Source organism: Mesoplodon bidens, assembly GCF_964165515.1.
Source record: "Mesoplodon bidens genome assembly, chromosome: 15".
Lineage (NCBI taxonomy): Eukaryota > Metazoa > Chordata > Mammalia > Artiodactyla > Ziphiidae > Mesoplodon > Mesoplodon bidens.
In genome coordinates, this window is record NC_138171.1 from 29,720,440 (window position 1) to 29,748,177 (window position 27,738).

The following is a 27,738-nucleotide window of genomic DNA, read 5'->3' on the forward strand; positions in this document are numbered from 1 at the left end:
TCTCTCCAGGATGGCCCTAGAGTCAACCTGATACCCACACTGGGCTGTTGGATGTATTGATTGGCTTAGGAGGGATAGCTTTAGGGCTGGGCTTTAGGTTCATTTTCTCCAACCCTACCTCTGGCTCTTGGGAGCTGTCCAAGGCCTAGTCAACCAGAGAAGGCCTTGGGCCTCTCGTGGCAGGTTTACAGTCTGCATCAATGCACCCTGGTGACTCCCTCATAGCAGGTTGCTCTTTCCAGGGGATCAGACAAACTTGCCCCTAGAGCATGACCTAGGATATTGTGGAAGTACAGATTTTGTAGGTAAAATGACTTCCGATTTGCCCTGAACTGAGAGACTAGAGGTGGGAAAGAGTGAGAAGTATAGGGCTGGGGCTCTGCATAAGTTAAGAGATTGTGCTAAACAGGATGGAAGCTGAGGAACTTAAAAAAAGAACAGTTAGGGAGTTCCCTGGTGGCCTAGTGGTTAGGATTCTGGGCACTGCTGTGGCCTGGGTTCAATCTCTGGTCAGGGAGCTGAGATCCTGCAAGCCGCATGGTGTGGCAAAAAAAAAGGAACAGTTAAATAGGTCTGTAGCTGACTGAGGTGAGAGAAGAGGCCATAGGGCTTTCTGAGGATTTTAGTCTGGGCTTTTGTGGTCCTTTTCTTTAGAGCCTTTTGCACCTGCTGGGGGCAGGAGGTCTGAGGTCAGGGGGGTGCATGTCTGTTTCTTTCCAGTGTAAGTGCGCCCAGTACTGGCCAGACCAAGGCTGCTGGACCTATGGGAATATCCGTGTGTCAGTAGAGGATGTGACCGTACTGGTGGACTACACAGTGCGGAAGTTCTGCATTCAACAGGTACTGTCTCCTACCTCCTTTCTTGGTTCTCATTTAGAATCTGCTGACCATTAAGAGGGCAGAACAGGCTGGGTCATCCCCATCTTACTCAGGGTGGTCAGGAATTGCTGAGTGTGCAAAATGTTCAAACTCTGAAATCACTTCTGGGCTCCCAGGGGATTTTTCCTTCTTTTTTTTTTTTCTTGTTTTTTTCTTTTGGTCAAAGCTAAGGGGGGAACATTTTCATGACTTTTCATGGCTGGGAGAAAAAGTACTACTGAGATGGAGTTTGGTCATCTTAGGTATGAACCAAGTGCATCAGGAGGTATTGCACCAGTATCTTCTGGTACTTGACTTACCTCTCCTCCTTTCTTACCCCAAAGGCTCCTGACATCAAGGATGTGGTGGGCCCTGCTCCTGACCCTCCAGGGCGACCCTGGAGGCTTGAGCAAAGGTTGCCTTCAGCTGAGGGCACTGTGGTGCTCTGAAAAGAGGGCTTACCACAAGTCAGGAGACCTGCATTTTAGTTCTGACCTTGCCTTTTACTAATCCTGGGACCTAGACCAGGTCATTTAACTTTTCTGAGTTTCACATTTCACATCTGTAGGCTGTGAATAATAGTAACAGCCTGCCTACCCCATGGGGTTTCTGGGAAGGTTCTCTGTCCATGGTTAAAACTTTCTTGGGAAGTTTAATCCTCTCACTTTCCCATTGTCAGTGATAGCCACAGCTGGCCCTGGCCCCTAAGCCTCACCCTCCTTCCCCTGGTGCTGCCCTACCCCAGGGTATCAGGGCCAACACACAGGGATCTCTTCACTTCACAGGTGGGCGACGTGACCAACAGAAAGCCACAGCGCCTCATCACTCAGTTCCACTTTACCAGCTGGCCAGACTTTGGGGTGCCTTTCACCCCGATTGGTATGCTCAAGTTCCTCAAGAAGGTGAAGGCCTGTAACCCGCAGTATGCAGGGGCCATTGTGGTACACTGCAGGTCAGTGTGGCCTGACCCTTGGCTCCCCACTCATGTCACATTCTGCTCCCATGCTGAGAGCAGGGAAGGCACAGGGGCCCTGGCTGAGGAGGCTGGCACAGAGCGGATGAGCTCTTGGGGTGCCAGGGCAGCATCCAGAGAGACTCCTCAAGAAAACTAGGTGCTGGGTGGAAAGCACTTGAGGAAAGAGGGAAGGGCAATCCTCTAAGATTGGGGGTGGGGTGACCACTGTTATGAAGCCAAGAAGCTAAGTTGAGTGCTGCCTTGTGTACTGGGAATCTTCAGACCATTCTAAGTGTCAAGGTTCTCTGGTCCTGATAACTAGAGGTAGGGAGTTCAGGGTACAGTGGAGTTGTTGGCTCCGTGAGAGTCCCAGCTCTATCCCATACAGAATTAGAATTTAAAGCCTTGAAGAAAGAGCCGTACCCTGTGCTGCCCCCTCCCTGGGTGTTCCCACAAGACATGCTAGCCATCCCAGTAATATTCCTGCTCTCTGGCTACAGTGCGGGTGTAGGGCGTACAGGAACCTTTGTCGTCATTGATGCCATGCTGGACATGATGCATACAGAGCGGAAGGTGGACGTTTATGGCTTTGTAAGCCGGATCCGGGCACAGCGCTGCCAGATGGTGCAAACAGACGTGAGTGGTTTGTGGGTAGGGGGCATTCCAGGACCAGAACATTTACCTGCCTCATGGATTACTCAGCCTCCCAGGTTATTGTAAATGATCATCATACAGTGTGATGAAGGGCCCTTATAAATTACGTATTAAAAGAACTATGGAGCACAGAGGAGGCTGTGCCTAGGGGAATCTGGAAGGTGGGGCAGATGTCATTTGCACTAGACTCTAAGGATATGGAACAGATCCTGAGGGAAGTAGGTATGTGGGCAGCCAAGGGAGCCATTGCCACAGAGTTGTGATGCAGCTTAGCCAGGTCCAGGAGCAGCAGTGAGATCAGCTCTGTGGTTAGGGCATGGAGTTCAAAGGGCACAGCACTGGGAGGGGAGGGGGGCTGGCACAGGTTTTGTGTGTCACCAGAATTTGACAACCCCTCAGTCTATCCAGTCTGTGCTCTCTGAATGAGCAGGAGTTGGAGTTGTCCTTCTCTCCAGGAGGGTACCAGAGTAGGACCCTCCTTCCCAAGTTTAAGCACCCCCAGAGGGACTCATGCCTTTCGAGTCCTGCCTCCCTGAATTGGGACAAGAGTGAATCATTTTATTTCTGCTAGGATTGAAGAAGTGGACTGAAGTGAAATGGGAGTGGGAGGGAGTGCTCTGGCACCACCAGGACCATGTGTGTAACTGGGAACTCAGGCATCATCTGCATTTCAGATGCAGTATGTCTTCATATACCAAGCCCTTCTGGAGCATTATCTCTATGGAGATACAGAACTGGAAGTCACCTCTCTAGAAACACATCTGCAGAAAATTTACAACAAAATCCCAGGGTCCAGCAACAATGGATTAGAGGAGGAGTTTAAGGTAAGTTGGAGCTGAGCTCTTTTGGGATGAAGGATCTATTTGACCTACAGAATACAGGATGCTTGACTCCTTGCGGATTTACCAACAAATGGTGAATCCCCTTGCAAAGCATGTGAGTGGTTAAGGAGGTGGGTCTCTGGCCCTTTACTCATACCCTAGTCATTCTCAACCCATCCTGCATGTTAGTCACTTGGGTTGTGTTTAGGGGGGAAAAAAAACAAAAACAGGCAGTGGTATTTTTTTTAAGTCCCCCAGCTCCCTCTCCCAGGTAATTATAATGTACAGCAAGAGCAAACATTCTCTGCAAAGTAAATATTTTTGGCTTTGCATGCCATACGGTCTCTATTTGCAACTACTTAGCGCTGCTGTTATAACACAAAAGCAGCCAAAAACACCACGTAAACAAATGAGCATGGCAGTGTTTCCGTAAAACCTCCTTTGCAATCAGCAGACTAGACTGGCTCGTGGACCATAGATTGCTGACCCCTGCTGTATGCCATTAGACAGTGGTTCTCAACTCACCTAAGGGACATGTCACACTCTCATCAATAAAAGTGCTCCCAGAAGCAAGAGATTCTGGATTGGGATGGGGAAGACCAACTGCCTTAAAGCACTCCTGAAACTATAATGTACACATGAATTACCTTGGGATCCTATTATGATGCAGGTTCTGTTTCAGCTGGTCTGAGTTGGGGCCTGAGATTCTGCATATATAACAAGATGAGGCTGATGCTGGTTTATGGGCTACACTTTGAGTAGCAAAAATCAAGAAGGAACCTTGGAATAAGGAGAAGGGAGGATATATATTTGAATAAGGTTTTCTAAAGAATCTAAGACAGCCTCTGGGAGTAGAAAAGCAGGGAGAGAGGGAGGAAGGGCACACTGTCTCCTATAAAACTAGATTACTTGTTCCAGGATCATAAAATTTCAGTCTAAAGGAATCACAGGAACCGGGAAAACAGTGTTTCCCAAACACTCTTGGCTTATTAAAGACAGAAAAACAGTGTTCTGATAAGAACATGTGGAAATGATGGAGGTCAGGGCTCTGCTGAAAAGAGCAGTATGCCAGTGTGCCCTGGATGCAAGTCCAGTGACAGACAATCTTGTCAAGTCCAGTTACTGAGATCAGTAATGTTTCCCCTCCCCTTCCCAATTCAGAAATTAACATCAATCAAAATCCAGAATGACAAGATGCGGACCGGAAACCTTCCAGCCAACATGAAGAAGAACCGGGTTTTACAGATCATTCCATGTAAGAGCCCTCTCCCCACCCAAAGCCTTAATGCCCCATCCCCCTTTCCCTTCACCCTTTGGACTTCTTGGGTACTAGTTAATGATCAGCCTGGAGACAAGAATTATGGCATTGTCTCTTATTGTTCCCAGTTCTTCAGTGGCTTCTGGAAAGAGCATGAAGCCCAAAGGTTTTCTGCCTCCTGGGCTAGGAACAGGCATGTTGTTGCCCAGCTGGAATTATATCTTCTCAGAGCTGAGGTCAGGGGGGATAGATGGAAAGAGAGGGAGAAGAGGACAGGTGATGCTGGGGAGCCACAGGCTGCTGTCCTTCTTGCAGATGAATTCAACAGAGTGATCATTCCAGTTAAGAGGGGTGAGGAGAACACAGACTACGTGAACGCATCCTTCATTGATGTAAGTGGTAGCTGTGTCCCCGGAGCTCCCAACACTCCCTGGAGATTCAGCTGGGCCTTGCAGTGCTCCCCTCCCAATGCTTGGAAGGGTGGTCTTTGAGTCAGTCATCAAATAAATACAGAACTGATACCCTTCCTGTGCACTAGGTCTCTCAGGGCCCCTACGAGCAGAAAGTGAGGGAACAGAAGGCAAACACCAGTTTGGAAGGAAAAGTTCACAGCACAGACCAAAGGCTAAAAACACCAACCTCTGGTCCTTCCCATTCCTGCTGTCTCCATCCTAGCCCCAGCGCCCCCTTCCCTCATCTTCTTACAAAGAGGCCAGCATGCCAGCCAGGGTTTGGTCCATGGCCAAAGGGGAGCTCTGCCTGGGATGTGTTTGTCTCCAGGCAGCCCCTATCCCATCCCAGTGGCCTGTCTTCTCCACTAGCCCCTCCCTGATCAAACCATCTCACTCCTGCCATTGACCTGGACTGTATAGGGCTACCGGCAGAAGGACTCCTACATCGCCAGCCAGGGCCCTCTTCTCCACACAATTGAGGACTTCTGGCGAATGATCTGGGAGTGGAAATCCTGCTCTATCGTGATGCTAACAGAACTGGAGGAGAGAGGCCAGGTGAGCTCAAAAAGGTCCTGAGCTGTAGGAGACAAGAGACACATGAAAAAAAGCAGGGGTGGGAGGGTGGTGCTAAGAGGGTATTTGGACTTTTTCTTTGACTTAAACTAATCAAAGAGCCATTGCCCAGCTGCTTGGTATCTGAATAGTCAGCTTCTCTCAGGACTGGTCTGAGCCTCCATTCGGTTCCCAGACAGTTCACACCCTCTCATTTGTCTCCCGAATACGGTCTCCCCAAGCCTACCTTTGTGCACACCCTCTGCACCCCACCTCCACGGGCAGGGCAGAACTAGTGAGAGGAGGGATACAGAGCCAGACTGAGGCTCTGATGTGGAGCTTGTGTGAGTGTCTCTAAGGAGAGAGTGCCTTCCAAGCCAGAGAAATTAACTAGAAGACTGGTGGGAAGATGGGTCACTTCTTTGCTGACTACACAAAAGAAAACAATAGAATTTGAGAAATAACAAAAACAAGAAACTTATAAGTTAACATTCAATAACAAGGAAATCTTTTAAAGAAAAAAGTCCTTGAGAATTGTCAGTGTACTCAGAGTATAAAGGGACCTTAGAGGCCCCCTAGGCCAGCTCGCATTCAGTGTAGGAAATCTCTTAACACTATTCGTGACTCAGAACCTTGCAGCCTCTACTGAGCACTTTCAACCTCAGGGGTCACTCTTTCTCTGTCCACCTCCCACCCCACCCCTCTCACTACTACCTGTGGCTCAGTCTGTGTTCAGATAGTGCTTATTATCTTCAGACTCTTTCTGCTGTGGTGCACAGTGCAGTAAGTGGGTGCTTCATGGTGCCTGGTGTGCAGCTTAACAGGGGTCAGAGAGAAAGAGCGGGAGAGGCTAGCAAGGGCCCAGGGGAAAAGGTCCTTCTAAGCCATAGTGAAGAGTTTGAATTTTGTAAAGCAGTTGAAGAACTCTTGACAATATCAGATTTGTAGGTTTTTAAAAATCCATCTGGCTATGGTGAGGAGGACAGATTAGAAATGAGCAGGCAAGCCAGAAGCAGAGAGGAAACTGCAGCAGTAATGCTGGTGGCCTGGACTCAGCAGGGGTGGTGAGAAGGGGTCTGCCCCAAGAGATGGTGCAGAGGTGGGGTGGACTGGACTGGGGGAAGTGGGGAGAGGAAGAATTAAATACGTTTTACATTAGTTTTTCCAAGCCACATCTTTCCCATTCTGTACTTGGGCAGTTTGTTTATTTTAACCTTGATACAGCCTTGATATTTGCTCACTCTGATGTTCCGTTATGTCAAGATTTTTTTCAGATTTAATCGTTTAACTCATTAGTTGTTCTTCTCGGATTTGTATCATGTACCTAATCAACAGACATACATTATAGGTCTTCACCTATCATTAATAACAGTACTGATGAGGTGAGAGATTTGGAGGAAGTGTACACCTGAGTAACAAAGGCCAGTTGGGGGATGAGCTACTTTGTTATCAGGAATTAGGTGCATGTCTCCTGGCCCTCTCTGATAAGCTGTGATGGAACGTACATATAGACCAGGGACCTACATGAGGTTCCCTCCACACTTCCACCCTCTGGATCTGTGATGGGCAGGTCCAAAGAGCAGGCAGAAAAAGCTGGAATGGCAAGCACATTCTCAGTCCACTGACCTGTAATAAAAAGCAGCCCAGTGAATACCTCAGACTCTGTCTAGTCAGATTGTCAGGCTTTTCCATCCTTGAAGTAGACCTAGTGAGAGTACAGGGCAGAAGGGCAGGAAGCATTTCTCACCGGTAGAGGTGGGGAGAGAGGGGACATGCACACACAAGTTTTCCTGCCTGTTGGCCAGGCCTGCAGTCAGTTGGATGCGGCCCATTCCCCTCTACCTACTAACACTGTGCCTATGCTTCTGTCTTAGGGCCAGTGAAACAGAAGCTTCTGAAGTGGAACAGAACAGGTTATAGTAACATTCTTTACCAGCCTCACTGGCCTCTAAGATAAAATTTTACTTTCTGTTCCACCTCCCATTCATCTTATCAAGTGTAGCTCCCAGAGATATTAACACAGTAAGCCTAAATGAGACAATGAAGGGTGTCTCCATTTATACATTCTGACACCACTCCCTACTCCCAATTTAAATTCCGAGAAAAAGTCTGATCCAAAAATGTAAATTCTGTATACATTAAAATTCCAAAGGAATTAAAGCCTAAAATTCTCTTCTCCCTGTTTTATTTTTCTGCACCATTTAAACCAGGTGGGTGCACCAAGAGGCTTGGTGAGGCCTGAGTTCCTCTCATCAGCTGCAGCTTGATGCATCCACCATCATCATCAGAGTGGGCAGAGCAGCTCTAGCAGTTTCTGCATGGTGTCACCTCAACCCAAGGCCACATTCTACTTCTCCAGAGAGACAATAAAACATGATAGACCCTTGTTAGACCCTTGCCCACAAAGCTCTGTATCACCATCACTGTTTTCAGCCCCAGACCATAGCAAGAAACTTAGTGCTATCTAGGGGAAAGAGGGTAAACAAAGACAGCAAGAGAAAAGATGGAAAAGCTTCTCTGTTTCAGCTTCTTTAGGGATACCAATATCTAGAGTCCACAACCTGAAAATATAAATCTTAGATTAAACCCCAGTTCCCAAGCATTCTTCTACTAGACTTGAACACCAACTCCTCATCTCCGATCACCCACGGATGACTCCAACACCTGGCTTGCTGCCCCTTTTTTGATTCCTATTTCTGTTTCTATTCTTGGAAGCAAAAGTATGTATGTGGGTGATCCATCTACTCTTGTCTTTCAGCTTCTCAGCCTCCTTAGCCATCCAGTTCCATGGTCAAACCACAACCTTGTCATCCCCCCATATCTGCACTGCCTTTGGAGTATCAACATTAGGCATCCCGCCCTGTTTACCATCTCCTGTCCTTTCACCTCACTACTTCTCTTCTCTTACTCTAGTAATTCTTTGTCTTCATCAGATCCTTAGAGACATTGGCTTCTCCATTTTCTCAATCTCAATCACCCCGGTAATGTCCCCACCTTCCTTCTTACTCTGTTAAGAGTTTTTGTGATTTGTCATTATTATAATCCCTCCCTTGTTAAAACGCACTATTCCCTCATGGACTCTTACTTTCATGGCAAGCTCTCTACCCTATTAAATTCAATTATATGCCTGCATCTGGTGTCAAACATTACTGGGAGAAAACGCAAAATGGTGCTGAGTGGTCTCACATTGAATTCATGACCACAAATCTAATATGGGTAATTAGTGTCACCTACCGATCCTACTACCCTTCCTTCTCTTTCCTCAGACCTTCAACATTCCCTCTTGCCTATCCCATCACGCTCACACCTTATCTTTTGATCTCATTCTTCTCCAAGAAAGCAGACAAGAATGCTCTCATCTTCTTACCCCCAGGCAGCCAGCTGCAGCTGGATGAATCTGTATCCATTCATCCATTCTCTTGTCTTCTCTCTGGTTGCAGTAGAAAAGTGTTCCTACATTTCTCAGTCCAACTATCCACTGTGCCCTGGTCCCTTCCTCTCCTGTCTTCTCAAGGATGTTGCTGCTCTCATTATCTTCTCTCACCTCCATCCATAAATAGTTCCCCTCTCTCCTCTGTACTCTTATCAGCCTATTGTTACTTTCCTATCTTTAAAAAACAAAGATCTCCTAACCCCACATTTCCTTCCATTTGCCATCCCATTTCTCTGTACCCCTTCCCAGCAAAACTCCTTTAAAAAGCGTTGGCTTTCTCCCCTCACATTCTCTCATCCTGTTCCTTCTAGGCTTGACTCCTCTGGGACTGCTTCAGTCAAGATCACTGGTGACTGCCATCTGCCCAATGCAAAAGTTATTTCTCTTTTCTTGTCTTTCTTGTACCTTTGTAGCAGCGTGTGAAACTGTCAACACACACTCCTTCCTCCTCAAGACACTTTCTTCCCTTGACTTCCATGATGTCACCCCCTCCCCGCTCACTGGCCTGGCAACTCCTTTGTTATTTCTTTTGTGACCTCCTCCTCCTCTGCATGACCTCTAATCATTGGAGTGTCCAACACTCAGGTCTTAACCCACTTTTGTTCTCTTTTGATACACTATTCCTTGAGGATCTCATCCAACTCTGTGGCTTTAAATACTATCTGTATGTCAGGGACTCTCACATCTATGTCTCTAGCCCAGTTACCCCCCACCTTCCCAGTTGTGGACCAGTGTATCCACATAGCTACTTGATATCTTCTCATGGATGTCTGTTAAGAATCTCAAACTTCATATGGCCCAAATAAAATTTGGTTTCCTCCTTTCCCTCATACTGGTTCATCCCACCCTACCCATCTCAGTAAATTGTACCACCTTCCACCCAGGTGCTCGTATCAGAAGTCTAGGAGTTACCTTTATTCCTCTCCTTTTCTCACTCTCCACAGCCAGTCTGTCAGTGAGTCGTGATGTATGCCGAGCATATCCACTTCTCTTCAGTGTAACTCCTGTCACCCGCATGCAAACCATCATCTCTCACCTGCATCACTGAAGTAGTCTGGCAGCCAGTCTGTCTGCTTCCATTCCCATTCCCTTTTAGCCACTTCTCCACATGGAGGCCCAGTGATCCTTTTGAAAATATAAATCTAATTATATCACTCCTTGTCTTAAAATCCTCTGTGGGCTTCCTCATCTTGAGGGAAAATCTACCCATGCATTCAAAATGTAGGGCTCCCCTGGTGGCGCAGTGGTTGAGAGTCCGCCTGCCGATGCAAGGGACACAGGTTCGTGCCCCGGTCCAGGAAGATCCCACATGCTGTGGAGCGGCTAGGCCCATGAGCCATGGCCGCTGAGCCTGTGCGTCCGGAGCCTGTGCTCCACAACAGGAGAGGCCACAACAGTGAGAGGCCCGCGTACCGCAAAAAAAAAAAAATTTAGAAACTTTTCCTGTTGATATCCAGTCCCAAGACTTGAACTGGGTCCTTCTTCCTCTCCTGTTTCCATTGCTTATTTTAAGTCTCCTAGTTTCCATTTTCCCTCATCCCCGTCTGCCCTCCACGTACAGAGTGGAGCATAGATTCTGAGATGAGCCACAGCCTCTACTCCCTGAGGGTCGGGTCCCATATTTGTCACAGCCTTGCATTCCCCACAGGCCTAGTCTCCAGCTCTGTGCTCTCATGTCTCCATCCTCAGCAGGATACCAAGGCATTTTTAGCCCTGGGCGACAGTGGGTACAGCCACTGCTGGCCCCTGCTCTGGATTCTGTTACAGCTCTTTTTGCCATATCCCTCCCCACAGCCATGAGAGGCACCTCGGGAGTCAAGTCCCATTTAAGCCCAACCTGCTTTTTCTGTTTGTGTTGTTGGGCCCACACAGAGAGGGCTAAATTAAATAAGACTTCACCTGGCTGAGTAGGGTAATTTCCTGCCATCGGTCCAACATCTGCGATCATCTTATGTGGCTTCTCTTTATTTCATGTCGTCCCTTAAATCCTATCCCTGTAAGTTTACCAGGCTTGCTTTCTCTCAGCACAGCATACCTGCTTCCCTACAATAGCTGTGTCACCTTGAAATTCACCCTACAACAGCACTGATCTAACTTCTTGGTCGTACCGCAGGTAATCATTTTGGCTGGTTGTCCCCTTTAGGCAGCCAGAGCGGACATGCTTTCACTGTTGACCAACTCCTTGTCCAGAGTTTGAAGAGGGGATTTTTTTTTTTTTTTTTTTTTTTTTTTTTGCCATACCACGTGGCTTGCGGGATCTCAGTTCCCGACCAGGAATCAAACCCATGCTCCCTGCAGTAGGAGTGCAGAGTCCCAGCCACTGGACCACTGGGGAATTCCCTAAAGAGGGGACTCTTTTTTTTTAATTTAATTTATCTTTATTCTGTTTTCCTTTTATTTTTGGCTGCGTTGGGTCTTCTGTGCTGTGCGCTGGCTTTCTGTAGTTGTGGTGAGCGAGGGCTACTCTTCGTTACGGTGCACGGGCTTCTCATTGCAGTGGCTTCTTGTTGCGGAGCACGGGCTCTAGGCACACGGGCTTCAGTAGTTGTGGCACGCAGTCTCAGTAGTTATGGCACACGGGCATAGTTGCTCTGCGGCATGTGGGATCTTCCCGGAACAGGGATTGAACCCGTGTCCACTGAGTTGGCAGGCGGATTCTTAACCACTGCACACCAGGGAGGCCAAGAGGGGACTCTTGATGGTTCAACTGTGCATCCCTGGGAGTCCTCCTTGCAATCTGCCCCTTTTCTTCTCTGTTATGCCTCTTTTCCTAAACTAGGAAGATCTAAAATGTCTGAAGCCTGTTAAGTGTGGGACCATTAATATTTCCTTTTCTTGCCATAGTGTGATTCTAGCTCCTACATGCTGTTGCTGTAAAGCTCTTTGTATCTTAGCAGTTCTAATGGTTTTAAAGCCCCAGTCTTTAGTTCTGACTGATAAAACTGTATAAAGGCAGTGTTGGGAAGGAACTGTGGTAACAAAACTCACTCCACCCACCAAGCCCTGAAAACCAATGTAGTCTCTGTTTAAGGTGAGCCTTAATTAGATTTTTCTAAAGCTTTTCTGGTTGAAGAGAGGGCCCAGAGCTCTGACCCTCAGGGTATCCCCAGGGTTCCTAGTGGGCACACATTGAAAAGCAGTGGTCTGTGACATTTCCTTGATCTACCACTTTAATAATCCCGTATTTTAAAATGAGCTCAGTGTCATTTATAAAGGGGGTAATGAATGATCACACATAAAAAGCAAGAAAAGTCATTAAAATGGACTTTTAATACTGATTTTATTTGGACTGAGAGACTATCAGTGATTTTTATTTTTGTATTTAATTTCCCCAAATCTTTTCTAATGAACATAGAGTACATTTATGGTTGAGTATCTTTATTTATTTATTTATTTATTTATTTATTTATTTATATTTTTGGCTGCATCAGGTCTTTGTTTCTGCGCATGGACTTTCTCTCTAGTTGCGGCAAGCAGGGGCTACTCTTTGTTGCGGTGCGTAGGCTTCTCACTGTGGTGGCTTCTCTTGTTGAGGAGCGTGGGCTCTAGGCGCGCAGGCTTCAGTAGTTGTGGCTCACGGGCTCTAGAGTGCAAGCTCAGTAGTTGTGGTGCACGGGCTTAGTTGCTCCGCGGCATGTGGACCTTCCCAGACCAGGGCTCGAACCCATGTCCCCTGCATTGGCAGGCGGATTTTCAACCACTGCGCCACCAGGGAAGTCCCATATGGTTGAATATCTTTAAATTGCCAACAATGAAGTATCAAATTTCCCCCCTAAAATGCTCTAAAGAAAGGACAGCATAACCATATTTTGTTTTGTTTATGTATTTATACCTTGGCTTGTTCTGCAGACATTAAACACATTCACTTACCAGATACTTATTGAGAACCTACCAGATGCAGGCAGTGTGCAAGGTGCTGGGAAAACAAAGATGAAAAGAGGTAGCCCCTGCCCGCAAGGAGCTGTAGAAGGAACTGAGCCAGGTGCAAGCAGAGACAACAGTAAACCATCTTGTGCTCACTAATAAGGACAAAAACACAAGAGCTAGCAACTGTAAGGTGCCACTGCAGATTAAAGAGTTAAAGAGGAGGGACTTCCCTGGTGGCGCAGTGGTTAAGAATCCGCCTGCCCATGCAGGGGACACAGGTTCGAGCCCTGGTCCGGGAAGATCCCACATGCTGTGGAGCAGCTAAGCCCCTGCATCACAACTACTGAGCCTGCTCTCTAGAGCCTGTGAGCCACAACTACTGAGCCCGCGTGCCACAACTACTGAAGCCTTCGCACCTAGAGCCCATGCTCCACAACAAGAGAAGCCCACGCACTGCAACGAAGACCCAACGCAGCCAAAAATAAAATTAATTAATTAAAACAAACAGAAAAAAAGAAGTTACACATTTTTTAAAAAAAAAGTGTTGAAGAGGAAAGGAATGAAAGCATACTGTGGACTGGGCTTTGGTGAAGCACCATGGCTGGGTGAGAATGTAATTGGGTTCAGTTTTTCTGGGTTAGCAGTCTGATATACATAAGTAACTACAAATGTGGGAACACCTCAAAGGAGCAAAGAAAAAGGAATTGGAACAAAGACACTGATTCCACCTCTCCCTCCACCCTACCATTGAGTGTTAGATGCAGCTATGAGCTGATGGTCAGAGTTCTTCCCAGACCCTGTCAGTGTTGCAAATTAGACTATAAATAATAGCAAAAGGTTAAGTGATGAGTGGACTTAAGTTAAACTGGAGTGATGTTAAGTAGTAGAAGGACCCTCTGAGTTTTTGATACCTTGGGGAAGAAGTGTGTCGGTGTAAGAAGTGGCTGTGTTGAGAGGAGCAGTCTGCTCACAGGGCAGCCCTGCTTTTACCACACATGATATTCTGAGCCCCTCACCTCTCCCATTTGTCCCCCAGGAGAAGTGTGCCCAGTACTGGCCCTCTGATGGACTGGTGTCCTATGGAGACATCACAGTGGAGCTGAAGAAGGAGGAGGAATGTGAGAGCTATACCGTCAGAGACCTCCTGGTCACCAACACCAGGGTAAGATGCCTGGTGGGTGGGCTTCTCCCACAGGGAAAGCAGGGTTGCACCTACCTCCCTGATCCTCCTTCCTTCAAAGGAGAACAAGAGCCGGCAGATCCGGCAGTTCCACTTCCATGGCTGGCCTGAAGTGGGCATCCCCAGTGATGGAAAGGGCATGATCAGCATCATTGCAGCCGTGCAGAAGCAGCAGCAGCAGTCAGGGAACCACCCCATCACCGTGCACTGCAGGTATGCCCACCTCAACCCTCAGGGGGAAGAGAGAGAAAGGCATGGGAGGCAGGCAGAGGGGTGTGATGGGAGCCTGTATCAGATAGTGAGGAAAGCCAGACGAGAGCGGGATGTTGGCGAGCACGTGGCAATCAAGTTTAATGACCAGGACAGGCCCAGATGATAAGAACTTCACACTTTAAGTGCTGGGAACAGCAGTCCCTAATGTTAAGATATTGGGCAGGGGAGGTGATGCAGAAGGGGAACAGCAGGGGAGACTGACAGTGGAGAAGACCAGTTGGGCAACATGGGAATGAGGCCTGTTTCCCTAAGAAACACAAGAAAAGAGAAAAGGGCAACTATGTTGAAAACAGAAGAAAAATGAACAAGGCTATAAACATAGCTGTGAAAAAGAGGAGTCTCCTAGGTTCGAGGCTGGGTAATGGCTGGTGTCACTGACAGAAGGAAGATAGCAAGGGGACCCGTGGGGCAGGGGGTGGATTTTGTTTGGGGCACATTGTATGAGATTGCATTTTAGAAAAAATTTTACCTTGAGTTTGTATTGCTTTTATAATTGGGGGGAGGGAATCTCTTAAAAGGGAAGGAAGAATATATTTAAAATTCCTACAAATTGGTTTTGAAGATAGAAAAATGAGCAAAGGAACTTCTAGAAATGTATCTAGTAAATGTTCTTCAAATGGCCAAAATGAAATATGTAATTACAAGAATTGAAGCACCGTTTATAATAGTAAAAGATGGTAGGGACTTCCTTGGTGGTCCAGTGGTTAAGACTCTGGGCTTCCACTGCAGGGGGCACGGGTTCAATCCCTGGTTGGGGAACTAAGATCTGGCATGCCATGCGGCGCAGCCAAAAAAAATTGAAAAAAAGATGGTAAATAATCTAAGCATGTTTTTTTTTTTTTTTTTTTTTTTTTTTTTTTTTGCTGTATGCGGGCCTCTCACTGTTGTGGCCTCTCCCGTTGCGGAGCACAGGCTCCGGACGCGCAGGCCCAACGGCCATGGCTCACGGGCCCAACCGCTCCGCGGCACGTGGGATCTTCCCAGACCGGGGCACGAACCCGTGTCCCCTGCATCAGCAGGCGGACTCTCAACCACTGCGCCACCAGGGAAGCCCCTAAGCATGTTTTAATAGGGGACTGGTTCAGTAAGCTCTGATATATCTCATACTACAGAGCTTCAGATAATTAATTAGAAATCTGTTTATGTACTGGTATTCAGTAATCCTCAAGATTTATTGCTTAGTGAGAAAAGCAGTGGGAGACAGGGAAAGAATATGTTTATGTGGGTATATGCATAAATTATCTCTGGAAGGACACACAAGGACCTGATGACATTGGTTGTTTCCCAGGAAGAAACTAAAAGGATGAAGAAGTAGAGTAGGAAGGAGACTTTCCACTGTTTCTGACCTTTTTGAAATTTGAACTATGCTAATTTATTACCCATACAAAAATAAATCATTTGAAAAAAATGTTTTTAAGAAGAAAAAGTGGCAAAGTCCACCATCTAATACAAATGTACAGTAAACATGAAAAGATGCTAATCCTTATTAGCAATATGAGAAATGGGGATGAAAACAGTAAAACATGGCTTTTTGTCCGTTGGATTGGCAAATTAAAAGGATTCCTTGAACTACAAAAATCAACACTTCCTTGCCCACACTTGTAAATCTTCCATGCTCCTCTCTCCCTTAGTCACCCTCTCTTGGCAAACCCCAGATTCTCTGGCTACCCTGCACCATGCAGCTGAATATGGCTAAAGGAGAGCACCATGTTACAAGCCTCATTTTATGTTTCTGATGAATTCATGGTTGGCCATTAGTGCTGCCCTGCAGTCCTTCTGCATCTCCCACTGTTCTAGACCAGGGCTAGGCAAACTAGGGCCCAGTGCCAGATCTGGCCTGCCACATGGTTTTGTGGGGCCTGCAAGGTAAAACTTGTGTTTACATTAAAAAAAAATTTTTTAATCAAAAGAATATCTCATAACGTGAAAATTACATGAAATTTATATTTGTGTTCATATATAAGGTTTTATTGGAACATGGCTATGCTTATATATTATCTGTGGCTGCTGTCCTGCTCCAGCAGCAGTATTGAGACCATTCGTGGTACTCTTACTACCTCACACTGCTGCTCAGCACACAAGAAGCACAGTTGTGCAGTTGTAACTTGACTTTGTCCCTCTTCCCAGCAAAACCTAAGATACTTTCTATTTGGCCCTTTATAGAAAAGCCTGCCAGCCTTTGTCCTGGATGATCATTTCATCCTCCTCTCAAACCTCAAACCTCCAGTACCTCTCCCATCCTCATATTTAAGAAACGACCATGTTTTCTATTAGCCTAGGAAAAAAGAAGCAATCAGAGAATTTCCACTTGCTCTTAACCACCACAGCAGTAGTGCTGTGGACCCTGCATCCCTCCTGTTCAGTGGATGAGTTGTCTGAACTCTCTCTGAAGTCAGCTATATTAGTCCTCTATTACTGTGTAATAATATGACCACACACTTAGCATCTCAAAACAACACACATTTATCTTGCAGTCTTCGTGGTTAGGAATCTGAGCACATCTTAGCTGAGTCCTGTGCTTCAGGGTCTCAAAAGGCTGCAGTCAAGGTGTTGACCAGATGGGCTGTGGTCCCATCTGAGGCTTGACTGGGGAAGGATCCACTTCTGAGCTCACTTGGTTGTTGGTAGCATTCAGTTCCTTGTGGAATTTTGTATTTTGAAGTTCCTTGCCACGTGGTGGACCTTCCCAGCATGGGTGCTTGCTTCTTCCAAACCAATGAAGGAGAGAGTATTTCCTTACATGACAGACATTATGATCCACATAACATAATCACATACATGTAATTGTATACGCTCCATCACCCTTGCTACATTCTGTTGGTTAGAAGTACATCACAAGTCCTGCCCACAGTCAAGGGGAGGGGAATCACACAAGTATGTGAACACCAGGAGGCAGGGATCTTGGGAGTCAAGCTAAAGTCTGCCACACCCACCCTCCACTTGGATACCCATTCCATCCTCTTTTGTCTCTTCAGAGACCTGACTTCACTATCCTACATTATCAGGTTTTCTTCTGGATACCTACTATCTTCATAAAAATGTGCTATGATTTCTCCCATTTTAATATTTTTTTAAACTTTTGCCTCCAGTTCCCCTCCAGCTACCCTCTATTTCTCTGTTTTCCTTAATTGTAAAATTTCTCAAAATATTTGTTCATACTAACTCTCCAGTTCCTCTCCTCCCAGCCTCTCTTGAGCCCATTTCAGTTAACCCCCCACATACTCCCTTGCAACTGCCCTGTGAGGGCCGCCTGTGACCTTCACATTGTTGAGTCCAGTGCTCACTTCCTAATCTCATTATCCTTGACTTTCATCAGCATTAGACACAGTTGGTCATTTGGTTCTCTGTGGAATGCTTTTAGCATAGCTTCTCTCCAGGGTTTTTGTCCTCATTGGCTGTTCCTTCTCTGTCTCCCTTGCTAATTCCTCCCCATCTGTGGTCAAGGGCCAAGTCCTTGGACCTCTGTCAACTGACAGTCACTCTCCTAGGTGAATTCATCCAATCTCCTGGCTTTAATACCAACTCCCAAATCTTTATCACCAGTTCACCCTCTCCCCTAAACTCCAGATTTATATATCCAGTTGCCTACTCAACATTTCCACTTGGGCCTCTTCAGTTTTAAAGGGTTATTTTAGAACTCCCGATCTTTCTTTCCAAGCCTTTTGTTTCACAGCCTTCCCCACATCAAGAAGTGGTATTTCACTTAACTCAGATAAGGAGCCTGGAACAATTCTTTTTCTCACACATGTACATCTGTTCTACCTGAAAAATAATTTCAGAATCAAGTGTTTATCACTCCCCCCACCATGGCCCTCTGTCTAAGCCACCATGCCCTCTCCTCAGTAACTATACTGGCCTCACTGGTTTCCCTGCTCCCACCCTTCCTCCTATAGTTTGTTCTCAACACAGCAGCATGAGAGCTCCTTCTAAAACTTCAGTCAGACCACATCACTCCTTTACTCAGAATCCAAACACTGGCTCACGAGGTACAACATGTCTGAGGGCTCCTTGCTCAGGCCAGGCAGGGAGTGCACCGGGGGTCTGGCCTTCTCCCTGAGGGCCCTGACCTTACCCCGCCCACTTCCCTCCCTCCCTCAGACGCAGCTACAGTGGCTTCAGCACTTAGACACACTCCTGCGTCATTCCTGAGATGCTCATTTCCAAGGGCCTTGTCCTCACCTTCTCAGGGTCTCTGCTCACATTCCCTGGCCACCCTGTTCACCATAGCACTTCTCCCCACACTGACTAGAGCTGCTGTTCTCTTTTTCCTTCTCATACTGCATATCTTATTGTCTGGGGGTACTGCTACCCACCGCAGTCCCTACCACACAGCAGGCACTCAGTAAGGGTCTGGTGATGACACATTGAACAGGTGGACAGTGTCAAGGTGAGAGTCTGGATTCCTGGGATTTAGGAAGAAAATGAGCAGCATAGAAAAGAATCAGCAACCATATACCAGTGCAGAGGGGCAGGAAAGAGGGGGCCAGAACTCTTGACATGAATGAGCAGCAGGCCAGGGCCCCCCAGGCCTGTTTTTGTTTTTTGTGTGTTTTGTTTGTTTTTTTTTTGGCTGCGCCACGCAGCATGTGGGATCTTAGTTCCTCCACCAGGGATCGAACCTGTGCCCTTGGCATTGGTAGTGCGGGGTCCTAACCACTGGACCGCCAGGGGATTCCCCCCCACCCCACCCCAACCCTGGCTTGTTCGTAGGTGGACAGAGAAGACTCAGTGCTGGGGGTGAGGGTGAGGTTCTTCACCACTGCCCAACGAGTGAGCCCCTCAGCAAGCAGAATCGGTCATACAAGAAGAGCAGCAGTGGTGCACCCGCCTCCCCAGAGCTGTGTGAGCTCCTGTGCCCACCCCCAGCAGTTCCACTGGATGACTGACCTTCCCAAGAGCACCAGCCTCGGCCTTTATCTGCTCATTGTCACTGACACTCACCTCCTTGGCACAGGGAGTCATTGCAGGTGTGATAAGTGTATCTGCTTTGTTACAGTGCGGGGGCAGGACGGACAGGGACCTTCTGTGCCCTAAGCACAGTCCTGGAACGGGTGAAAGCAGAGGGGATTTTGGATGTCTTCCAGACCGTCAAGAGCCTGCGGCTGCAGAGGCCACACATGGTCCAGACACTGGTATGCTACCCTGTGTATTTATCCATGCCACCACACCATCTGCAGCTCCTCTGCCAAAGCCAGCTCAGGGGGGAGGCTCATTTGAGGGGCCCATCTGATAGTCAGAGGACTGTGTAACCACAGACTCATCCTTCCTCAAGGTGCCTCAGACAAACAGAATGAGCTTTGGGAGGCAGGAGAGCAGTGGGGGCATAGCCTAGCCCCACACCAGTAAGAGATGCAAGTGGCCTCTGTGAAGGCTAGAAGAGGGTGCCCAGGTGCCCCATGGGGCTCTTCACTTCTCCATGGGTCCAAGGTGGGGAAGACTCAGAAGTACCTCCTCTCCTCTCCTCTCCTCAGTTCCCTTTCAACAGGTCTCCTGACAGTCCAGATGACCAGTAACCACTGAGTATGTGGACAGACATGAGCTCATGTCTGACCTCTGCAGGCCTAGGACCGCCATCTGCATGTCCAGTCGCTTCTATCTGTAGAAGGTAGCTGCACTCAGCCCAGAGGGGAATGCTGTCAGAATTGTGGCAGGCAGCTCAGGGCTTAGGTGGAAATCCAAAAACATTCATTTCCTCTGAATTTTCCATTTTTTTAAAAATGGAAAAAAAATAATAATAAAAATAAAAATAAAAAATGGGTTTGTCAGGAGCTGCAGGTACATTTTTCTCTTCCGTAACTACCCTGGCCTTTTCCCCCACCTTTCACTCTGCAGGAACAGTATGAGTTCTGCTACAAGGTGGTGCAGGAATATATTGATGCATTCTCAGATTACGCCAACTTCAAGTGAGAAGTGATGAGGCCCCGTGGACAGGAGAATTGCCTTTAATATTTTGTAATATTCTGTTTTGTTAATATACCCAAAATTGTGTATATATCTTACAACTGTTTTAGAAATTGGTACATAGGCTTCTATTACCTATTAGGTGGAGATTTTATATGTAAATGTGTTAGCACTGATAGTCCTTTTTCCAATGTTTTATTGGGGAATTAAATAGTGTGATGTTTGGATTGATATCATGAAATCCTCTGCCTGGAAATTGGGCTTTATTGTTCTTTGGTTTATACATCTTTTCCTAAAGAAGATACACAAAACTCATTCCAGGTAGCTAGGCATTAACTAAGAAAAAAAGCACAAAGTTATCAGAGCTCCTGAGGAAATTGGTTGTCCCAGTGCCCCCAGTTCAGACCGCCCTCCCCTCCCTGCTCTGTAAATAATCTCTCCCCTTTCCACCCTTGCCCACCTTCTCGTACCACCTACATCCCACCATGGCGAGTAGAGGGACCAGAGTGTTATCTCTGGCACCACACTAGGGATTATCAGGTAATAAAAGCTTTGACTCCCTGAGGAAACGTCTCTCCCTTTGTCTGGGGTGGGGCAGTCATACCAGGGCTGGGGTTCTCCTGGGCCACTCCCATCCCTGCCGTTACTGTTCTGTCTTAGCTGGCTGCAGAGAAGGCACAGTCTCCCTGGCTCCTTCTTTCCAACAAACACAGCCCCTCTAGCTCTTAGGTAGTTATCAGGGCTCTTCTTTCACTCCCAGCATATCTTTGGTGCAGTGGTCCTAGCCAGCCTTGCTCCCTGGGGAAGATGGCCAGGGTCCTCACTGCTTCCCTAAGTACAGAGGCATGGAGGAGAGAGGGGTGGCTTGGCTTTCGGCTTTGGGTCGATTTGACCTCTCCAGTCCTTGGTGCTTTGCTGCAAAACTATCTGGATCATGTCGCTCTGTCCAGAGCAAGTGTTTATATCTACACTTATTGTGTTAAACTGCTTCCATTTCCTTTCATATCTGTCCTCATTTCCAGGACTTTTATGTGGAAGTGCCTCAGATCCAGAGGCCAGGATGCTGGGAGTCTTAGATCCCAACTCGAATTTGAGCCTAACATGTTAGACAAAGTGTCTTAAATAAGGTGGATGTTCATTTATTTTTCATGTTAACAGTCTGCCTAGTCCAGAGACCCAGTATCCTCCATCTCATGGTCCCAGTGTCCCTTAGGTTGTTGTTCTCATCCTCATGGTTGAGGTCGCTGTCTTTTCCCATGGAGAAGCAAAAAGAGCATGGGCAAACAATTTCATTTTTAAAGACATGAAGCAAAAGTTGCACTTTTCACTTCCACTCATACCCCATTGGCTAAAACCTAGTCATAAGACCACACTGAGCTACAAAGGTTGCTGGGAAATGTGGTCTTTAGTTGAGGGCACAGCTGGGAGGGTGTGTCTGCTCATGGCCTCCTTTCTTCATGATCAGCCCAACACAGGAACAGGAGAGGAAACCGGTTGCCATGACTGTCAGTGCAGGGCTGAGAGAACCTTGCAGCCCTCGGGGCCTTTCTTAAGGATCGGGCCAGTCAGGGACCAGGGGCACCTCGGGGCTGTCAGGAGTGAGAGGTGGCACCCCCGTCTGGCCCACGGAGGCATGCACAGAGATCACCGCTGCCGTGCTTGCTGGAGGAGGTAGGACTTGAACTGGACCTGCGGGATATTGGAAGTTTAGATGAGCGAAAGGAGGAAAGATCAGTGGAGCAGCATTACAAAGGGCCTCAGATTCCAGGCAAGCAAAGACGCAGTGGCCTCCAAGATAGAAGCCAAGTTCTGCACCACATATTCAGGTGTATGCATGAAGCCCGGGTGCCACGACAGACCACCTTCTGGAAGGTTGCAAGGGCTGAAGTCGTGTAAGTCAGTAGGTGTACTCTGATCCTTCTGTAGGAACCAAGGAACTGTAAGGGGCGATAAACTTAAAAAGTCAGTAGGTTTAAAAGAAGCATGGATAAATTAAGCAAAGACAGAATCTAAAGAATTTCTGGTGAGGGGTGCCATGCTTGGGAAGGAAACCCTGTCTCTTTGCAAGCTACCTGTTGGTGCCTCTGTGTAACCATGTCCAGGCAGATGGAGGAGGGCAAGCCTTGGGTTAGCAAGCCATGCAATGAACATATCCCCTGGTTGCTAAACAGACATCTTCAAGCAGGAATTATCCCAGCTCTTTGCCTCCTTCTCTCCCTCAGCTTATAGGTATGGCTCATCACTCCCTCTTCACCTCTTTCTTTTCCTGTATTATTCAGAGCTCACATGGTGTCAAGAGACATGAACCCGACAGGCTCAAAGGGAAGTGTATTGAAGCTCACATGGCACAATTGTGTGGGAAGGGCAGAGGAGATTGCTTCATCTAGTGCCCACTCCTCAGTCAGTCAGCTGTGACTGTGCCCACTGCACACCCAAACTTCTGGGGCCTGCCACACTTGCAGAGACCTCACTTCATCAAATTGTCTCTGTCCTGGGTTTTCCTTCATCCTCTACCCCCACCTGCCCAATATGCTCATCTTTCATTTAAAAGAAGAAAAAAAAAGCACTTCCCCCATGCCTAAGTTCTTCCATTCCCACATATTCCTTCCTTACCCTTTCATCCTCAGTGCTGAGCCCCAGGGATCCACTATCTCCCTGTCCACTAGCACCCCCCTTGGTGTAATGACTGCCTCCTGACTTTTATCCTCACTCTGTAGGTTTTCCTCCACAGCCCCCTTCCTCAGAGGTCAAGCATTCCTGCAGTCTGTGTGGTGTGGACCCTCAGCCCTCCTCCAGCCCTGAGCTCCTGGTCCACACACCCAACTTCCTACTGTGACTCCACAGGGTGGCCCAGAGGCACCAGTCTCAGGCTCTGCACACCCAGCGGTTTGCCCAGTCTCCAAAGCCCACTGCCTTTTCGTGCAGCCTCCAGCATTCTCTGCCCCCACCCACCCCGTCCCAGCCCTACTACCACTGGCACCAAACCCACAGACCCCCCCCCATAGTTCCTGTGTTAGCTCTTCTCCATTTTGTCTCTTACCCTAGAGCACCCACTGCAGCCCTATTGCCAAGACTAGCTAACTCTCCATCCTTCACCCAGACCACCTGCTCAGGGGGTGTGCCCCTCTGTGCTCCTACAGCACCTGAGCATTCAACTCAAAACCTCTGCCTTCCCAACTGATTACAGCAGCCCCCAGACTGGAATAATGTGGCCTCAGGGCTGAGTGTGAGCTAGAGCTCAGTGGTGAACAAGTGGCTTCCTGTGTCCTGCTGAGGGGTACAAGGATGAATTCCAGAGTTTATAATCTGGAAGGGGAAAGCAAATATTCCTGAAAGGCAAAGTATGTGGCCAGAAAGAAAGGGAAGCTTTCCCCTGGGAAGCTTGTTCTTGTTTGGAATTTTCAGGAAAAACCACTATCAAATTACAGAAAAAATAAAGGCACCCCATTCCTTTTTTAAAATAAACACCAGGGCCTTTGAATAAAACATTCTGTAAACCCAAACCAGAACCAAGCTAGTTTACTGAACTCAAAGAATTGTTTTCACTAAACCACAAAGTAAATGTGTTCCTAAAATTTACTTGGTTAACCAGTACATAAAGGGACAAGATCTGTTTCCCAAAACAGTTTAACTGATCATACAGTCCAAATATTCATTTCAGGTAAGTCAGTTTGGAAATTCACCCATTCCCTTCTGCCTGGGCAGCTGAAGTCGAGGTGCCCATGATGTCATCTCCCCCATCTCTGCCACAGAATTTGACACACCTGCTCTCCCAGTGACCAGCCACTGCGATGCCCAGCCTGACCCTGTCCTTGCACTTGCTGTTCAAATTGCTGTCCAAAGGCGGAGATTGGCTAACCCTATAAATTGGCCTCTGCCCCCCAGAGGCTGGTGGCTGGCAGCGGAAAGCTGAGCTGATGCAGACTAAGGCGGGAGCCTTTTCTGGCATTCCAGGGGCTGTGCCCAAATCCATGAATGGTCCTGGGCCAAGTACAGGATGAGGAGGGGTTGGAACCTTGAGGGACAAAATTATTCCTACCACCTTTGGATAGGCCCACAAAGGCTGCACTGCCCCCTTAACTGGGCCCCCTGTCAGGCACCTGCTTGGAGGAGAGAGAGGCCACCTGTGGGGTAGCTATGCCCCACCCAAACCTACTTCCACCTGGAGTGACTCAGTCCTGGTGCCCAGGTGTGTGGATGAGGACATCCCACCCAACCCATTTTACAAGTGGGCAAACAAGCCCTCAGGAAGAGTGGTCATAGCTCTCCCCAGACTTCTTAACAGGCTGCTGGACTCCTCACTCTTAGGCCCCCACTCTTCTACCAGGGAAAGCCCTGAGCTGGGTGGGACTCAGGGACACCCCAGGCATTGCCTCTCTTAGGGCCATAATTTGCTGTGTCAGAGAGGGCTGTGAGGGCTTTCTAGACCTAAGGGCAGGAGCTTGAGAATGCAGCTAGGGAAGTGGCTAGATGAGACTTCAGGGGCATAGGCCAGGCTGAAGCAGGAGTCCTGTGACTTCAGATCCCTGGGAAGATGGAAGGAGAAGGCATCTGTCTGGTGACCCCAGGGCCAGCAGCTGAACATACACTGGGAAGGGAAGAGAGTTTGTGGCGAGCTGCCACCCGTCCCCTCTTTGAGACATCATTGGAGTCTGTGGGCCCAGAGCAGTGGGTGGAACTACCTGAGCAATAAATCTTGGGTCTGGCTGCCTGGGTTCCACTGCTGCCTGGAGGAGCCACCTCAAAGGAGCCACTTCATCCACAGCTCTCCCTCGGTGAGTGAAAAGGCTGCCCTCCCCAGGGCTGGGGCTCCAGGATGGAGCTCTGTTCTGGGTGCCTGGTACACTGCTCCTCTTCCCCCTCCCAAGTCCCTCTACCCCGACCCATGCCCAGAAAGGCCCCCTTTCCCTCATCTCTCCCCAACAACACTATTCCTGTGCCTGCTGCCCCTAGCGTGGGAGGGACAAGGGGTAGAAACCCTTGCCCCTGTAACCACCACACATCCATTCCACATCCCCAACTGCCATGGAAGAGAGAGAGCAACCCAGAGGGAAAAGGAGCTGAGGCCCTGCCAATAACGTCCCCCAGCACTGGGTGCCCCACATGCCCCCACACTGCTGCCTGTCTCTTGAACAACTCCCCTGTTCCCCTCTCCAACCTTCTCTCACTTCTGAGATCCCTGAGGGAAGAAAGGGTAGTCCTGTCCTACTGGGGAAGGCCTGCTTTGCCTTGTCTTCGTGGCACTACTCGTCTTCTACATTAGCAAGAGGAAAAAACAGAGGAGTAGGAGAAATGGTGAGGAGTTGGAGATAAGAGGGAAGAGAGTGACCCCTGAGGAAAGGGGCTGGAAGCCCCACCAAATTCCAGGCTCAACTCCTCAAAATCCAGCCACGTCCCAAACTCTTCGAATACCTTGGTCATCGTTCCCAAGTACCCGCACGTCGTCCCAGGCCTCCTGGCCACCGTGTCCAGCACCAGCAGAAGAAGAGGCCTCCTCCTACCCTGGGCAAACAAGTTCACCTGCAAAAAGGCCCTCCCCTCCCCAAGCCTCGAGTTCAAACGAAACCTCCCTGTGAGGCTGAAGAAAACTCATAACTGTCTCCTGACGCAGCTGTCCTCTTCCTCTAATTAAAAGAGATTAAAAACCATCCTTTCCCATAAAAAAAAAAAAACTGGCAAAGCGGGGAGCCTCTGTGCCCCGAGGGTTCTGGGAGGTGGCTAGTTGCCAGGAGCCCTCAGGGTCCAGACCCCTGTAGTCTTGGTATAAGGAGCAATAGCAGAAGAGAGAAGAACATTAGGAGACACTGAAGCTGCCCCTGAAACGCCAGTTGTCCAAGGGAACCCCGGAGGAAGAGGAAGGGGTTATGGATGGGAGCACTCCTTGAGTGCTGTCCACTGTCCATGGGAGCAGCCCTGCCATGGCCAGCTTTGGGCTAGGCCTCCTGGTGCTGCTGCTGACCACCCATCCTGAGCCCTCGAAGGCTCAGCACTGCTCCCACAGCTGGCACCCTGAAGGAAAGCCAGCCTCCAGCTCACTCCATGACCCCCAACATACTCCTGGGCCCCCAGGTGAGTTGAAGGGCCTTCCCAGCCTAAGTGAGAAGAAGGTGCTGGCTGGGGCTCTTTCATCTACCTCAAGCCTTGGGTGGCGGTGGGGAGGGCAGGCTGCAGCCTCAGTTCCCTTCTAAGGAAGGGTTCTGGGCACTGCAGCTCACAGCCCAGGCCAAATTGTCCCCAACCTCCCAAGCAATGTTCTGGCTCCCCCTGAGGACAGTGTGCCCTGGGAGAGTAGGACCATGGCCCGGTGGCTCCTGCACAGGAAGCAGCACCTGGTGCAGACACTGCTGGTAAGTAAGCTAAGAACTGGCTGTGGGTGAGGGGGAATGATACACCACTGAGTTATTTATTTACTTTTGGCTGCCTTGGGTCTTTTTGCTGTGTGCGGGATTTCTCTAGTTGCGGCGAGGGGGGGCTACTCTTCGTTGCGGCGCGCAGGTTTCTCATTGTGGTGGCTTCTCGTTGCGGAGCACGGGCTCTAGGCACATGGGCTCAGTAGTTGTGGCTCGCTGGCTTAGCTGCTCCTCAGCATGTGGGATCTTCCCAGACCAGGGCTCGAATCCGTGTCCCCTGCACTGGCAGGCGGATTCTTAACCACTGTGCCAACAGGGAAGCCCCAATCCTAGACAATTTATGATGAAATACTATGTTAGATTAAAGTAAAAGATTAGAAGTCACTAGTGGAGTAGGAGGTACTACAAACCTCCGTAAATAGGACAGTGGCGGCTGTGAAGTCCCCTAGGCTTCTAGACAGCCAAGGGAAGCCAGTGTGGCTCAAGGTGGGCAGACCCACAGCCAGTGAAAAGAGGTGAGGGGTGCGACCTCACTCTGCAGTACGGCCCCGATAACCAGGTGGTCATTGATTGGTGCACTGGGAATGACTCAGTGATTGCAGAGCTCCCCAAGGCCAATAGCAGAAGACAGGTGTAGGGAGATGGTTAATTATTTTGCAAATTGTATTTTAAAGGGCACCACGGGAGCACGATAACTAAAGGAGAAAGCGTAAATTCCTATAAGGCAAGACCTTATCGCCTAATTTCAGTCGGTGTGAGCTCGGGTTTTTAGATATCAGGTGGGCAACGCCTGTAAGCCCAATGAGCTAGAGAACCCGCAGGCTGGGTCTTCTAGGAGGCTAGGGGGCGTCCGCAGGACGTGGGAGCCACAACACCGGCCGTCGGTCAATCCTGCGCAGCGAGGCTAAGCTGGGAGACGAGGGAAGAGGAGGGGGCGGGTAAGGCCGCCGCTCGGCGGTCAGGTGACCAGAGCGTCCGGGGGAATGACTGCCCCCTCCTCCCGCAGACCCGATCCCGAGCGCCGCGCCCCACTGCCCTCCAGTAAAGGTGTGAGGTCGCTGAAGTTGTTGCATCCTTTGTCCCCTCTCTCTCCATTGAGACCCTTCCCCGGGTGGGGGCTGGAGGAATGCAGGTCGGAACCCGGTCCCGCAGGGAGGACACAGCCAGGTTCCGGGGAGCGGGGG

General features: G+C 48.7%; 2 protein-coding genes across 4 annotated transcripts in view; both read left to right on the forward strand.

Annotated features, from left to right (window-relative positions):
• Nucleotides 1–20,460, forward strand: part of PTPRA (protein tyrosine phosphatase receptor type A) — a 186,337-nt gene extending 165,877 nt beyond the window's left edge. For all 3 annotated transcript variants that reach the window (XM_081257892.1, XM_081257893.1, XM_081257894.1), the window contains 11 exons: nt 721–840; nt 1,644–1,810; nt 2,314–2,449; nt 3,142–3,291; nt 4,450–4,543; nt 4,862–4,938; nt 5,419–5,553; nt 13,887–14,012; nt 14,092–14,243; nt 19,300–19,435; nt 20,136–20,460. In XM_081257892.1, coding sequence (XP_081114018.1) covers nt 721–840; nt 1,644–1,810; nt 2,314–2,449; nt 3,142–3,291; nt 4,450–4,543; nt 4,862–4,938; nt 5,419–5,553; nt 13,887–14,012; nt 14,092–14,243; nt 19,300–19,435; nt 20,136–20,210 — 1,368 coding nt within the window. In that variant the 3' untranslated portion in view covers nt 20,211–20,460. The remainder of the gene's footprint in view (nt 1–720; nt 841–1,643; nt 1,811–2,313; nt 2,450–3,141; nt 3,292–4,449; nt 4,544–4,861; nt 4,939–5,418; nt 5,554–13,886; nt 14,013–14,091; nt 14,244–19,299; nt 19,436–20,135) is intronic.
• A 5,662-nt stretch (nt 20,461–26,122) lies between these two features.
• On the forward strand, nt 26,123–27,191 carry LOC308628311 (progonadoliberin-2; the record flags this gene model as incomplete). Its single annotated transcript, XM_081255140.1, has 3 exons — nt 26,123–26,273; nt 26,415–26,551; nt 27,096–27,191. 3 exons carry the CDS (start codon nt 26,123–26,125, stop codon nt 27,189–27,191), a joined length of 384 nt encoding a protein of 127 aa, XP_081111266.1.
• Nucleotides 27,192–27,738: the final 547 nt, after the last annotated feature.